General features: G+C 37.1%; 2 protein-coding genes across 2 annotated transcripts; one reads left to right on the top strand and one right to left on the bottom strand.

Moving 5' to 3' along the window:
- Positions 1–2121: 2121 nt before the first annotated feature.
- Positions 2122–9045, bottom strand: LOC146456291 (V-type proton ATPase subunit d 1-like). Its single transcript, XM_085093239.1, has 8 exons — positions 8851–9045; positions 7485–7656; positions 6566–6744; positions 6359–6438; positions 6199–6276; positions 5369–5545; positions 4722–4799; positions 2122–3880 (listed from the first exon to the last, which is right to left on the bottom strand). The coding sequence occupies exons 1-8, from the start codon at positions 8996–8998 to the stop codon at positions 3719–3721; spliced, it is 1074 nt and encodes a 357-aa protein (XP_084949365.1). The 5' UTR covers positions 8999–9045; the 3' UTR covers positions 2122–3718.
- Positions 9046–9106: 61 nt separating this feature from the next.
- LOC146456290 (DNA replication complex GINS protein PSF2-like) lies at positions 9107–14933 on the top strand. The gene is made up of 5 exons (XM_085093240.1): positions 9107–9338; positions 11751–11865; positions 12205–12304; positions 14123–14249; positions 14524–14933. The coding sequence occupies exons 1-5, from the start codon at positions 9249–9251 to the stop codon at positions 14635–14637; spliced, it is 546 nt and encodes a 181-aa protein (XP_084949366.1). The 5' UTR covers positions 9107–9248; the 3' UTR covers positions 14638–14933.
- The last annotated feature ends 81 nt before the right edge of the window (positions 14934–15014 follow it).

Genomic DNA, 15014 nt, shown 5'->3' with positions numbered 1-15014 from the left:
TACTTTCTATTACCTTTGACCGATTTGCAAGAATCAGCAATTTTAATGGAGGCAAATTAATAGTAGATAGATACTTGTAGTATTAGGAGCTATCAGCAGCAGTAGCGAGAGTTAAATAAACAAGCGTCCACCAATCACCTGTGGAAAAAAGACCTTGCGTGCGTCTCCTCGTAGGATACGACTTGTGTACTCGCTGGCCTGATCTCCACTGCGCCAGAGAGAAATGACCCTAGACCAGAAACTAGGTTTCGTGAACACCTTCTGTTTCCGCTTTATTAATCTTTTTTCTAAATGGCTAACAGATGAGCAAGTGATTGTCATATAGGTCTCGTCTTACTGTAGTCAGCTGATTAAGTTTCTGATTTATTCTCGCATGTGAAAATTCCACTGCTTTCAAACAACTTAAGCTGGTTAAGTTTTCAGGAGAGGAGGAGGAAGGCGAGTAAAATACAAACTTCTGCGAAAAGCCAACTTATAGCGTCAAGTTCAACTGGCCAATCATTCTCTTGCGCCGCACGCAATTTTCGAGCGCTAAATACCGTGCCTCACAGCTTTTGCTTATCAGTACATTTTTGTCAAATAACATATTTACCTGGTACAGGCAGTTTATAAGGCAAATTTAACAAGGCCTTTTACTGTAACATCTTTGTGCTATTTACGACAACGTTACAGATATAAAATCGATCAGTCACAAGTTGTTCAAAGGCCGGATAACTTTATCCTGTGGATAAGTTACTATCCGACAGTTTCAATCTGGAAAAAGATTTCAGTATCTCCTCTTGTACAAGCGAATATGCACACTCTAACCACAGTTAAGTTTGGGAGTGTACGAAAACCTTGGACAACGTTGAACGTGAAGTGGATTTTAGACCCTGAATAGTGCCTTATCCAGCGGATAAAGTTATCCGGCCTTTGAACAACTGGGGCCTGCAGGAGTATATATATTTTTTTTTGGAAGAAACGGGCTCCTTTTTCTCAAGGCTGGATTTTTCAATATTTCTGTCACAAGCTAATAAAGTGGTTGTATACTACAACTCTTAAAGTTATTGTATTGTCCTGATGTACTATTGGATGAAATTTCACCTCGGGATGAAACGCAACGAAAATTTTATGTAAAGATGACCGACGCTCTACTAAAAAACTGGCCGCTTACTCACAGACGGGAGAAAGTGAAAAAAACTGCGTCGCTTGTTCTCGTCAACTAAAGTAGTAGTCGCCATCTAAACTCACACACGAGATGAACTAGCTTTTTGTTATCGACAACAATTTGCCTCGCCTGTGGAGACCTCAAGACACTGGTATAGACGATCCGAGGATCGGACAAGAAAGCCATCAAATCAACTACAAAATTTTATATGCCTACATGCAAGGACGTTTGTAAGTTTTCATATTTTCCAAAAGTTATAGATGAGTGAAACTGTCTCAAGGAGATTGTTAACGTAAGTTCTTTAGATTCTTTTAAACTGAAGTTTTCCATTCTTTTAATAATTCGCCTTGGTGTTTCAGTACGTTTTAAAATTCCATAAATTAGGTATATTATTTTAATTTGTAAAGCCCCATCCACACCAACAAAACATGTTTAATTAAACCAGGTTTAACAAAATGAAAATTGGTAACAGAAAACTGAACCATAATGGCTTGGACATAGAATTCAAGTAAACTCTAACTTAAGCTTTCATTTGTGCTCAATTTGTAGTCAACAAAAATCCAAAAGCAGCTTTTATGAAGGAAACAATTTTAAACTGTGTTTAACTAAACAGCTTTTAAACGTGTTTAAGCCTTGGTGTGATTGTGGCATTAGTTTTTATCAGTCGGTGTGATGTCGTAAGATTTTACCGACTTATGAGGATGTTCTCGAGTTTTCCGGTTTATAGTTATGTAATAGTTTCGTGCTGTTTGATTAACAATTATTGTCCCTGGACTTTAAAGTTGCATACGATGTGTAAGCTAGTGTTTTCATAGTTTCGTCATTATCATCATTATTCAGTTAGTGTGACCTCCGCCTGTATACTGTTGTTAACTCATTGAAATCACTGCCCATTAATGGGATGCATTTCATGGCTATAAAATTACTTGAGAAAGGTCTATGGGGAATTAAAGTCATTAAACATTGTCACAAGGTTTTCGTGTGAACGTAATTTATTACACGTACCAACACAAGCTATGCGTCTATAACTATCAATCTTACAGCATAATTATTCACATTCTAATTATAAATACAAGTTGGAATAAATTTCAATTTGATTACTGAGTAATTTCTGTCAGTGCCTGTCAAAATCCCCGAACTGATAATCTCAATACTCCTAATGTATAAATGTAAATAAAATGCAGCATTTATAAAGCTTACTGTAAAACGTTTCACACCACTCCTTGTGGATGGCTATTTTCACCTTGGCATCAGTTTTTCAATTTCATCTCAGTAGCTCGCGGGTCACACGCCGGCAGTAAACTTTGGCCGATAAAAAATATTTAGACCCCGTCCACACGTATCCGGATATTTTTGAATCCGCCAAAATGTTATCGGATTGAAAAATTTCCACTTTGGAGAGCGGATTCAAAAATTTCCGGATTTGCTTGCGAATTCGCCGAATGCGTGTGGACGATAGCCGTACCCGGAAAGAAAAAGTTGCGGATTCAAAAATATCCGATACGTGTGGACGGGGTCAACCAACCCACGTAATGTTTGCCATGTTTTCTGATTGGATTAGAAACGTCACAAAATATCACCAACATTTTCTCAAGCCTTTAGCAGGCGTTTCGCCATACTTATAACTATTAAGTAAAAATGCGCAATTAATCAAATTACGAGTACGTACTTTTGACATTCCGCAAGACACATTTCTGTTCAACTGAATATCTTCAAGTAAACTACGTTTCCTCTGGATTCATAAGACAATTTAACGCAACGTAACAATTAGGTCATAACAAGAGACTATGAGGTAGTCTCTTGGTCATGAGTGTGTGATAGCCAACGAGGGCATAGAAATCGGCAGCGAAAAATGCACTTGTTTTAGCACAAATCTCAATTATTATTTCACTCCAATAAAAAGTTTCTCTTTCAAGAGTTAAAAATGCGCCAACAGAATACCTCTGTGAATTTTATGACAGCATTCATAATAGAACGCTAGACAATTAATTTTGCGCCAATGGAGATTTCAAATTAGAATTTCACGATCAAGTAGATAGAAATTTTTGGTTCAATTTCGGGGCAAAAAGCTCTAAGGTAAACACTATACAATAAAATCAATGATTGTCCTTAAAATAACCAACATTCTTCATCAACTCGAAACTATACCTCTAACTTAACTCAAACTCTAACTTGTGACACAAATCCCACAGTATATTTAAAGTATCAATCAAACTAACTTACTAAAGATCATCAGGGGTACTTGATTGCTCAGTGACTTGTGAACATTTCATTAGGTCGGCCTGTGTGTGAAAACACCTGGGTAACACTATCAATAGTGCTAAAGGGCTGTTTGTGGAATGGAAAAGAGAAGATCTTGCTTGCCCAGAGCCAGTTCATACTAGCATGACACTTTGCTGACACAGCCAGCACTGCTCAGAGAGGGCTACCCCAATGCCATGTACAAAAACCAAATAAATTCATTTCATCACTATTTCTTGCTTAGCTGTGTTCAAAGCCAAACTCAAAGGTTTTAAATTGATACAGCTGCTTAATTCACTTCAAGGATAAAGGATTTCTTGCTTTGTTACATTAGAATATTGGAATGTAGTTATCGATTTTTGATTTATTTTTTTGTGCAATGCATTCAGCAATCCACACAATATTTCTGCATTCTTGCTCCTTAAGTTTGACATATGCATAAAACACTCCAAGATGAAACTGCTGCTGGAAGCCTAAAATGTTCATCTTCACCTGCAATGAAACAATAGCAGATTTTAGGATGCTGAACACCACTCAAATATTTAACAATTATTGGACGAAGTTGAGCAAAATATTGTGATTTGTCAGTGGCAAGCAAATCAAAATTATTTGCCTGCAAGATACTAACAAATCACGATATTTTGTGATAACCCAGTTCAATAATAATCGTTTTATTATTCAATCCCAAGTAACTTGTTTATCATAATTATTTTCGGGAGGCAGGAAGGGTGTGCTGTCTTGCAGGAGCAATGGCAGAAATCAATTATTGGTTTTCTTCTCAGTTAAATAATTTTTTCTGACAACTCCAACTTGTACGCACAGTCAACCATTCAATAACAAAATGTATACATTTGTATGAGCAGAATATTACTTGCAGCAAAACACAGTTGGACAGTATTGTGCATGAGCAGACCATTATTTGTAGGCAATTATTTGCAGGTAACGTGGTTTGCTCTCGGCCAATGAAAAGAAAGAAAAAATGCATTGAATGATAATGGTAAATGTTGCCAAGCTAGTAACAAAGATTAAGTGTTCAAATGCACTTTAGAGCACTGGTGTACAAATAGAAGGCCTTGTTTACCTTTTCTCAGCAATAATCATCCAAGTTTTAATGCATTATAAATCTTTAAATATTTAAAGTCTGATCAACAGCAGAAGTAATGAATGAAATGCCTGAAGTGACTGGTAGAATACCAAAAAGGAAAAAACCTACATGGGGGAATTCAATGCAGAGAAACAATGATGATCTAAAAGTTAACCAAACGTTTTTGGGTTTTTTTATCCAAACTCTTCAATTTAGGCAATATTCTAATTATCAGGTAAAATTGCTAACCTCATGTTCAAAAAACTTGTCCTCAAGTGTTTTTTCACCAGGATTGGTACCAGCTCCTTCAAACAGAGACTTGTAATCCTGAAACCAAATATCAACATTACCAGACTGTTCACAACAAACAATCATATGTTTGAAACTTACCAAGTCAGAACATATACTTTGACAAACATTTTACTATGCTCCCCCTTTCAATCTTTGGTACAAGAAAGGTTTTCTGGTTTGAGCTCCCTTTCCTTTAAAAACTCCAGTTTAGGTTCATACTTTTCTTTACAAATGTGGCTTTAGATACCCCCCCCCCCCCCCACACACCCCACCCTTCTGAATTTCCAGTGACCTTACATGTCACAAACAAACAAATATAACTTGTACCATTCTAAATCCATATGTGAGTGAAACTAAATGTCCCTTTCTCAGCTGTTTTGTATGGAATAGCGCTACTGGAAACACAGTCCATTACCTTGCATGAAGTTCTTTGAAACAAAGTTTGTGAATCTCAAAAAACTATGTAACAATAACTTATTGGGAGACAATCCTTGACTATTCTGAATGTCAGGAAATAACTGTTTCCCAAATGTCTGTCAAAACATGTCAACTGTATCCCAGAATGAAAAAAAAACCAATACATGTAACAACAATCATTTGCTTACTGAGTAGTATTCAGCCACTGTCCTAACTTGCTCATAATCATCTGCCTTTGCCAGTCTAGACAGTCCCTCTGGGTACAGCTTGCCACACTTAGGATACAGCTTGTTGCGGTCGTCTTTACTAAGTTCAGTACCAAAAGAGTTGATGGTGATGATGAAAGCTCGACGATCAGCCTCAAACTAAAATCATATTAAATTATATTTAGTAAATATTACATCAACTTCAGTTGCTTAAAATTCACTATCTTCGTTCCCTATCACTCAACTGCATGCACAGGTGGGCCACAAATAAAAGGTCAGTTTTAGACTATAATGAGTTGATAATGAGGACAACAACGGTAATGATGATGATTTTTACAGCATAATAAATATTCATCCCACAGATGGGCAGTGCTCAACTCTCAGCTTCCACAGGCTGTGCTTACTAAACATGCTGTGTGTCTGATTTGGAATCAAGGACTGCCTCTTGTCCCCTAGAAGGCCCTGTATACGATATGCTCATCTCCTGTTCTATATTGACCTCATGGTGGAATGCAGACGCAAAGGTAAAATAATCTCCTCAGTTGGTATTCTGAGCACGCTTCAAGAAATGCAGCAGAGGGGAAGGAGGGTGGTATCTGTCAAGTTGTATACAATTATGTGGGCTACACCTTCAGTGCACTTTCTGTTCAGAATAATTCTGTAATATGCAGTTGCAAAAGAATTAAAATCAAAATAATATTATGATTCTCACAAACTTCCAAAAAATAATCTAGTTACTCTGAAATCAAATCGTTCACGTTTTTCTAATTCACATGGCATGATGATTACATAATATTATTTGTGACACTTACTTGAAGAATTGGGCACATAACATCTGCAGTAGTTCCTCCCAAGTCTTCACAAAACTTGTAAAACCCTTCAAGGTATGCCTGATGTTTAGAGAGAGGGCAGTCAGAGGTCACGCACAAAGGTAAGTTCTTTGTACAAATGAGAGCCAGTTCCTTAAATTACCTTGTATAATGTATTTCTTATTATTTCAATGTTCATCTCATCTAAGTCCTGTTCTGATATGCATTCCACAAAAAATGGGGCTGGAAATGATAAAGAATAGTATAATTAATAGTCAGTTTCAGTATTTTCTAACAGTTTTTTACTTTACCATAATGAATTCACTTTCAGCTGCTTGAGTTTAAGTAGGTATAACAAATTTTAACTAACCCAGGGGAGTGTCAATCATGACGGCATTGTATAGTTCAGCTGGGGTGGAAGCAATGTTAATGGAACCCATTTCCTCAAAGCTGCCCAGAGGATGACACTTGGGAACTAGCTCTGTGATTGGTCGCTGATGCAAAGTCCCAGTGATCAGAAGGATGATGTTGTCGATCATGTAACTATAACTACAAGGAAAAAAAAAACAAGTTCTATCCAGTCTAGGTGTCGTACATTTAGAAATTACATTAACTTGTTTGCATGTTGGTACATACAACCTCTTCCCAAGTGTCTTGGCAATGTACCACATGTGACAACATGTGCACCTCCAAGATAGCTCTTCACTCCCTACTGTGTACAACAGATGATTAGGTAGTGACTAAATAATCATCTGTCGAGCATTTACAGGAAGTTGATTGCATAGGTCTTCATTCCCACCTACAGCAGGTCTTACAGGTCTTATCAGTCTTACACCCACTTATGTCTGCAGCATCAGTACAACAGATGATTAGGCATCAACTGCCTAATGATCTGTTGTAACACTAGGAGAATCCAAAGTAGACCATGTTGATAAATACCTGATTATTTACTATCAACATTTCTGTGGATGCACTTTGAGTCTGTCTGCAACATTACAATATATCTCCTTGTATTTTTCAAGTATTTACCATAAAACATTTCACATGCACTACTGGGAGCCATGTCAAACCAACCACTGCAACAAGGACAGTAGACACCAACAAGAACAGCTGCTCGGTTTATGTTCCACATGACCTTTATCCAAGCTTCAGGTCCCAGCAGTATGATGCAAACATTTTCCACTTTTTTCATTTCACAGCTGAGTGGACATTTACAATATTGGAACTCAAAGAAAACCTTTTACAAGAATGTAAACATTTATCTTCCCTAAGGTATACAGACGGCTTACGTGATAAAGTCCATGAAAGTTGCCATTGGTTCAAGAGCTTGGTTACGTAGATGTCGAAACTCAGTGACCAACTTCTCTCTCAATCGATCATCAATAACTGAAACATTCAGCGGACCAGCTTCATTCTGAAGGAAATTTCCATAATCTGTGCTCTGTAAGTGAAGCTTTAGATCTACAAGATTAAAAAAACAACAAAATTCATTGGAATGCAATTTTGGAATCACGAAAGGACCGTTTGCCCTACAGAAAAATTTGGTCTGTACATGTACATGTGAATAAAACTGGTAAGAAACCAAACATCTTTCAATTTTTACCCAAGTAATGACACTGGTTGCATCTAAGTGTAAACAAGTGAAGTCACAAATAAAAGATCTAACTTGGTATCAAACAGGGCTAGTTTTGACAATGAAACATCTTTTGTGAGCAGTAGTTTTGCAGGTTAGTTTTTTTCCTCAAAGGTTTGTTGATCGTTTTCCGTCTATTCATTTTATGATAGTCTCAACTGTAGTTGTATCAACCGTCTCAGTCTTGAAACATTATATCATAACAGCACTGCAATAAGGAAGCCTTATTCTATAAGTCCTATGGTTTCTCCTAAGGCTTCCTCACCGTTTTCTCTGTAAGATTTTTTTCTTGCACTCATTTTTGTAACGTGTGTGATGAAATAAATACATTAAATGAAAAAATGAGCTCTTGTAAGCTTGTTTTAAGGGTTGAGAGTATTGTTCTGGTCCCAGTTGTTCAAAGAATGGATAACTTTATCCAGTGGATAAGTTGCTATCCAGCGGATAAAATGTACTCCAACAAAAGCTTTTGGCAAGTTTTTCACACAATCTCATACTTAAATTAGACAGATGCTTCTACTTTATACACAAATTATAGGGCTATAGGGAAATTCTTGCACACATTTTATCTGCCGCATAGCAAACTATCCAGTGGATTAAATTATCTGCTCTTTGAACAACTGGGGCCTGTTGTTTTCTAGAAGGGTTGCAAGCCAATCACGGGACACCTTAGGAGAGCTGCTACATTGCCCTTTGCGAGTGGCTAGGTATTTTTGCAATTAAGCATTTTTTACGTAAAATGTAAATGTTTGAATGCAACACTCTATCTTTACAAGGTTGGTGAGCTTTGAAAAATCACAGAAATCTAATTTATATTTCATGAAAATACCAATAAAGCACTGACGCTTTTGACACAAAAAAAAACAAAGCTAGACGTAAGTTATACTACACTAAGATTAAGTGATTCTCTTCTTTGTATTTTCATAACAAAAATAAGCTTTCATATGAATCCGGCCGGTCGAAACGGGCAACAAATTTTCTGACACAGGCAAACCAGCTAAAAATAGGGTGAACATCATTACCTTCTAAGGTCTCACATTGTGACAAATTAAGATAGTCACTTTGAGTTAGGACTCCTGATCTAAAACCTCTGACTAATCCTTCAAGATAACCATTATCCACGTTGAAAAACAGCTCATGAAATGACAACATCTGGGTTGTCTCCGCCATGATTTTATTCCAGTCCAAGATGGCGGAATCGCATAATAATTCTATCCAGTCCCTCTCACCGTCACACGTAAGTCATGTGACTTATGTGATCCGGAAAAAGATGACAAAGACTGGTAGCTAGAATCATTTTTGAGCGGGAAAATATGGCGGCCAAGAAGCGACATAATTTACCGAAGGTTTTATCGCTTGTAGCAGCTTAAAATTGCGTTTTACCGTTTACTATAAACGAAATTTCATCGGTTATCTAATAATGGATCCGTCAGAAGTGGAATTCATCGCAGAAAAGGAAAAAATCTCCATCTTGACGAACTTTTCTGAGAACAAGATTTATTTGATCGGGGTATGTAATTAACTGTGTTATCTTATCTAGCCTGCAGTGGAATTCCCTCCCCATAAAATGTTTCGTTTCCCATACATCGCCCTCTCTCTCCGTAAAGTAGGTCGCTCGGTTAAAAAAAGGAGATCTAGAAATTAACAAATCCAAGCGAGGCTTGGGTCTACCGACTACCGCCGGGCAATGGGAAACGAAACATTTTACGAGGTGTTTGAAGTATTAAAGCGCCGCACAACTTTTCGACTTTTTTTCTTTAACCAATATGGAAAACTATAGTTTGTGATAAAACCCATCGCATAAGTTAAGATTGGCCGCGAAGTAATATTTCCGCTCTCTAAGATTATGAACTTGATTTGAACCCTTCAGCCTACACTGTACGTTGACGATGATTGTAAGACGATGATTGTATATACTATTAGGAATTTGAAGCCACAGTTTTAATGTATATAGCATATCGTTTAAACATATTTTTAGGTTTGTGATTTGATGTTAATACTTAATTTCTATTTACTTTTATTTTATGTGTAAATACACGACCCCACCAGCTCTGCTGAATACTCCATCGTGTTTAAATAAAGTGCTCAGTTCAGTACGTGAATTTACTACCAGCTGGTGAATCACTTTGCAATATTGCATTACTACTATATACTGCTTCCTATGGAGAACCGGCTTTTTCTTTTTATGCTCCAAAGCTTTGAAATGTCTCACCGATAACTATCAAACAATCAAAGACTTACACCATTTTTAATGTGATTCTTTAAAATAATTACCTTTACTGTTTTCATTTGGGAAAATCTAAGTGATCCAGATTTCTGGGATTTCATGTTCTGGAAAAAAAAAATGTTCCGAAAAAAACAGTAAAGGCAAGTACAGAATTGTTGTCATAGCAACCACCTAGGATTTTTGCTTCGCACAGGAATTTTGTTGGGAAGGGACTACAAATTGCAGGCATTAAACTATACCATTTCTGCATAGAAATACCAAAGTCTTTTGCCGTGTAGGGTAGAAACAAGTTAAAGCAGTTGACTATGTTTTGCTCTGTACTCATGCTATTCAAAGCAAAAAGAGCAATAAGTATTCAATGAACTGTTTTTTTCAAAGTGTGCAGGAAAATGTTGTTTGAAAGGAAAATCAGACTCTGAACAAGTGTGAGCGCCTAAAATTTGGATTCGTACCGCGGTTTTAGTTTATTAGAACTTCTTTACTAATTCAGTTTTGGTTTTCCTAAAAAACACATCTATAGAAATCTATATCTGGATTAATCTTCAAAATACTTCCGATGGATAAATTTCTTGGATCTGAAATCCATTTTCAGATTTCCTAAGAAACATTATCTGCAAACAGATCACAAAATCCAGATTTGGTTTTCCCAAACAAATACACCCATTGTGACTTATTTGAGGACTGATCGTTTACCTGGGGAGAGGCGGGATGGTTTTCTTAAAAAATCTAGTGTATAGAAATGTTTTACCAACCAGAATAATTTTGAAAGAAAATTTATACCCCTTTCTGCAATAATTTGCAATAATATTTGAAAAATGTCCCCCACCCACCCCCGGCCTGGAAAAGGCTCATTCGCAAAACTTCTTACACAAAGTAAGTATCCCACACCCATCATCGTTATCGATGTACAAACATCATCATCCCACCCCTGTTTGGCAACATTTTAATCGGTCTGCGCATTCTGTGCAGGCTTCAGTATTCGACACTAACTTTCCTGCTAAATTGCCCTTTGGGCAACCAGGTCTCTATTTTTTGTTGCCTAGCGTATTTTTTAGTTGCCCAAAAAATCGCCGGCTCGCTTCGCTCGCCGTTTATTGTCCATCTCCAACCTTAAGCTTAAGCTTAAGCTTTCATCGTTCTTTCGCTTTTTCCTTGAAAACCCAAACTGAAATAGACTCATTTCAACAACTTGATTGCTGTGAAAATCCCGGGAAAATGCGAAGCGTAAATTTGGCCGCAAGGAGCCTGGGTACAGTAAATTTACCAACATTCTTTGCGGGTTAAACTGTAGGTCAACATTCGTAAATGCATGGATAATAATTTCATCATTATTATTATTATATATCTCAGTACGCACAATGTGATTAGTCAATTTTGCGGGCCATATTTCACTGTACGGCCCGCTAAATTCACTAGTTTCCTTTTCCATGTGCCCAATTAACCTCAGAGATATAATACATATCTTACTAACCTTGTTTTCTCAGTCCATATTGTAAGTTACGGTTCCTTGTGTTTTCTCGTTGATTTATGGCCCAAGCACAAAGCGCATCACCATGGGCCATAAATCAACGAGAAAAAACTCAGTCCTTAACTGACAGTATGGACCTCGAACTCAGTAAGAGGTATTTATTTATTTTAGTTACAGAACTGTATACACTCAATATTTATTGAAATGTGAGAATGACTTGTTTATAGGGAGATATTGGGCCGTTTAATGCATCTCTGCCAACTGAAGTTCCTCTATGGGTAGCAATTTTTTTGAAACAGAGAAGGAAATGTAGAATCCAGCCTCCTGATTGGATGGATGTTGGTAAGATTACACATTCTATTGTTGTTTCAATTTTTTGATGACAGGCATATTGTTTCATGTAGCCAGTTTCATGTAGTGAAAAATTATTTTTGCAAAAGCATGAGAAGTGGTGGCCGAGTCTCTTGGGTGTACATGTCTCTTGGGTGTACAGGAAAAATGATAGTGGATATGAAGATATGAAGGTCTTTGTTATACTAAGGGTGGTTGTCGTAGATTGTTATGTGAGAGGTTTCTGTGTCAGTCTTCTGTAGGCTCCATTTCTTGTTGTTGCAAACAGACAAGGAGACCATACTAGGACAACTCTTAAAGTCTTTACAAAGGTGACTACCTTTTTTACAGAAAAGCTACAGGAACTGAAAGAAAAGGAGAAAGAAGCAGAGTATTTCACAAAGATGCCGTCTAAACACTACATGGAAGTTGCTTCCCTTCTTCTTAACAGGTAACAAAAAAGAAACATCTTTGTTGTTGAGTGAAAAAGCAGCTGCAAATTTAGCCTGAATAACAAATCAGGTGTCAGTGGAATTGAACCCCATGACTTTTGTGATACCGGTGTAATTGCTCTACCACTGAGCTACAGTCAACTCTCTCATAGCGACCACTTCTTGTAAGCGACCACTTCGTAAACAACCATTTTGTTTCTCAGCTAAAAAGAGCTCTCTCGTAATCGACCACCACTCAAATTTCTTAAGGGACTGTGACCACTTTTTAGGCCAGAAATTTGACATATTCGTTTGTTTTCTGTTTTCTGTAAGCAACCATCCAACATAATCACATATTACTCAGAAGTGAAAAAAGTTCAATTTTTAATGATGCTACACCAGACTGCTGAGTACAAGCATAACACGAGACACCTTGACAAGTACTGTGCACTCTACTGTACTTTTCCCGAAACTTATTTCATTTGAAAAAAATCTGTTGATCTTTCCCGTAAGCAACCACCTCCCATAAGCGACCACTTTGCTGTGCCCCAAGGGTGGTCACTTACAAGAGAGTTGACTGTATAATTATCTGAAGCCACATATGATTTTGATAAAATTGTTAGTTCTTTTCCCAGGAGGAGACACTTCTGAATTTTTTGGAAGGGGTGTGCCAGCCAGTTCTCCAAACCCAGAGCCTTTTCCAATACTTGTTTCACACCAGGCCCTGGTTGTTCAAACAGCGGATAACTCTATCCAGTTAATAAATCACTTTCCAGCAGATAAAATCTACTCCAACCAATACATTTTATCTGCTTGATAAAGTTATCCCCACTTTGAACAACTGGGGCCAGGTTTGTAAAATCCATATCTGTTTTCAGACTTTCAGACCAACAAAGTTAATTCTTATCCATTTTCTCATCAAAATGGCTTAAAAACCATACCCCTTGAAATAGTGAACCATGTGCACTGGTATGACATACGTTTGCCAGTTTAAAGCTCATTGAATCCTAAAAATTAAAAAATTGAAATTTCCCTTAACTGTCAGGATCATCAAAAGAATCAATCAACTACTTTGTTACTGTCTCAAATTTCTAGCTTGCCAACAACGGTTAAACAGTTCATGTCTAAAGATTATTTGTTTTTACATTTGTTGTTGTTATGCTTGGTAAGGTTATGACTTAACATGATGTATGATTTGTAGTCCAGCTTATCGTAATTATAGAGCGTAGAAAACTGCCATCAAGTTAATAATTATTATTAAGTCGATGGCAGTTTTCTATGCTCTTTACTCTTATAGACCGTAGAGTGACGCCATAAAAATAATGTACAAAACTCGAGTGGAACCGGTGAGTGGTTTCATTGTCATTTTATTTATGGCGTCATTTTATTGTCTGTAAGAATATAGACCATAGAAAACTGCTATTGATTTGTTTTTTACAGTAACATGGAAAAAATACAAATGGAATTGGCTGTATTCCCCTTGTGAAAGCGTGCATGTTACATCTGACATCATTTTTATTGTCTGCACTCTTGTAGGCAGTAGCTACAGGCCAATCAGTGTGCAGAAATTTTGACAGTTAAATTGTGAAATTTGTTTTTGATGTATGGGACAAAGGTCTATACATGGGCCGATGATATTGTTCATACAACTGATTTATGTCCAAGTACTGATATGTTGTATGTAAGGCCTTGGTACATACAACACGTGACTACGTAAAATTTGATCTGTCAGTTTGAAGCACTGCTGAGTTTCTGCTTTCACTGTTCCTCTACATAGCAGTTCTGTTGATAAGATTAACCCATCCTTGTGTCCTTTTCTTTTTTTTTTTTTTTTTCAGTGCAGCTGATGACATTCCCCATGCAGATGAAGTACGCACACTGATTAAAGACATCTGGGACTTGCGGATAGCTAAGCTTAGAAAATCCATTGATATCATGGTCAGCCAGCAAGAGGTCTATGCCAGGGTCAGTACCAGTGTAGTATTTATGCATTTCTACACCTAATATTTACACAGTTTCAGTAGAACATGAAAATTTAAGAAAATTCTAGTAATTTGCACCTTGTAGGAAGCACTAGGTTTTCGACCCTGTTCAACCTTTTGGTACATTCCCGGGGCCCTGTTTCTGTAATTCCAATCAGTAATACTAATTTTGCACTGGGTTGAGGAGAGGCATAACATCTAAACCTGCGTTGCTTATAAATATATTAAAATAACATTTTATTTTTCTTGCTTTGCAGCTTGATGATCTATCACTGATGGAGGTCAACATGATTCGCCCATTTCTCACACAAGCCCTTGACCACATGCACAACTTGAGATGCCATGTTGCTGAAAATCCAAGCAACACTTGACAAAACAAATAGATCAAAACTTGGTTTCTCTAGTTTCCATTTTGACCAAAATAATAAGTAGTAGCTTTGTTGCACATCTACCAGCAATCTACTGTAAAGGAGTACTTCTGTCATCAGATAATCATGCTACCAGACAAGTGGAGTTGCTTTGAGACAAGAAGTCTTTGCAAAAGTCTGACATTGTAACCTTCAGAATGCTTGGGCTACTACGTGCAGATTATTTCAGAGTGTACCAGTAAATTTTGACAAGTGGTGGATTGCTTATCCTTGGAATTAAAGGAACATTAATTTTGGTAGTCCTTTGTCTTCATTTCTTTACTTTTATGTGCTAAAGAGGACACAACAAATATTTGAACCAATGGTGACTACGGGAAGTC

This window comes from Pavona decussata, unplaced genomic scaffold (assembly GCF_977016875.1).
Source record: "Pavona decussata unplaced genomic scaffold, jaPavDecu1.1 SCAFFOLD_258, whole genome shotgun sequence".
Taxonomy (NCBI): domain Eukaryota; kingdom Metazoa; phylum Cnidaria; class Anthozoa; order Scleractinia; family Agariciidae; genus Pavona; species Pavona decussata.
The sequence above is the reverse complement of the archived record's forward strand: the minus strand, read 5'-3'. Positions and strand labels throughout refer to the sequence as shown.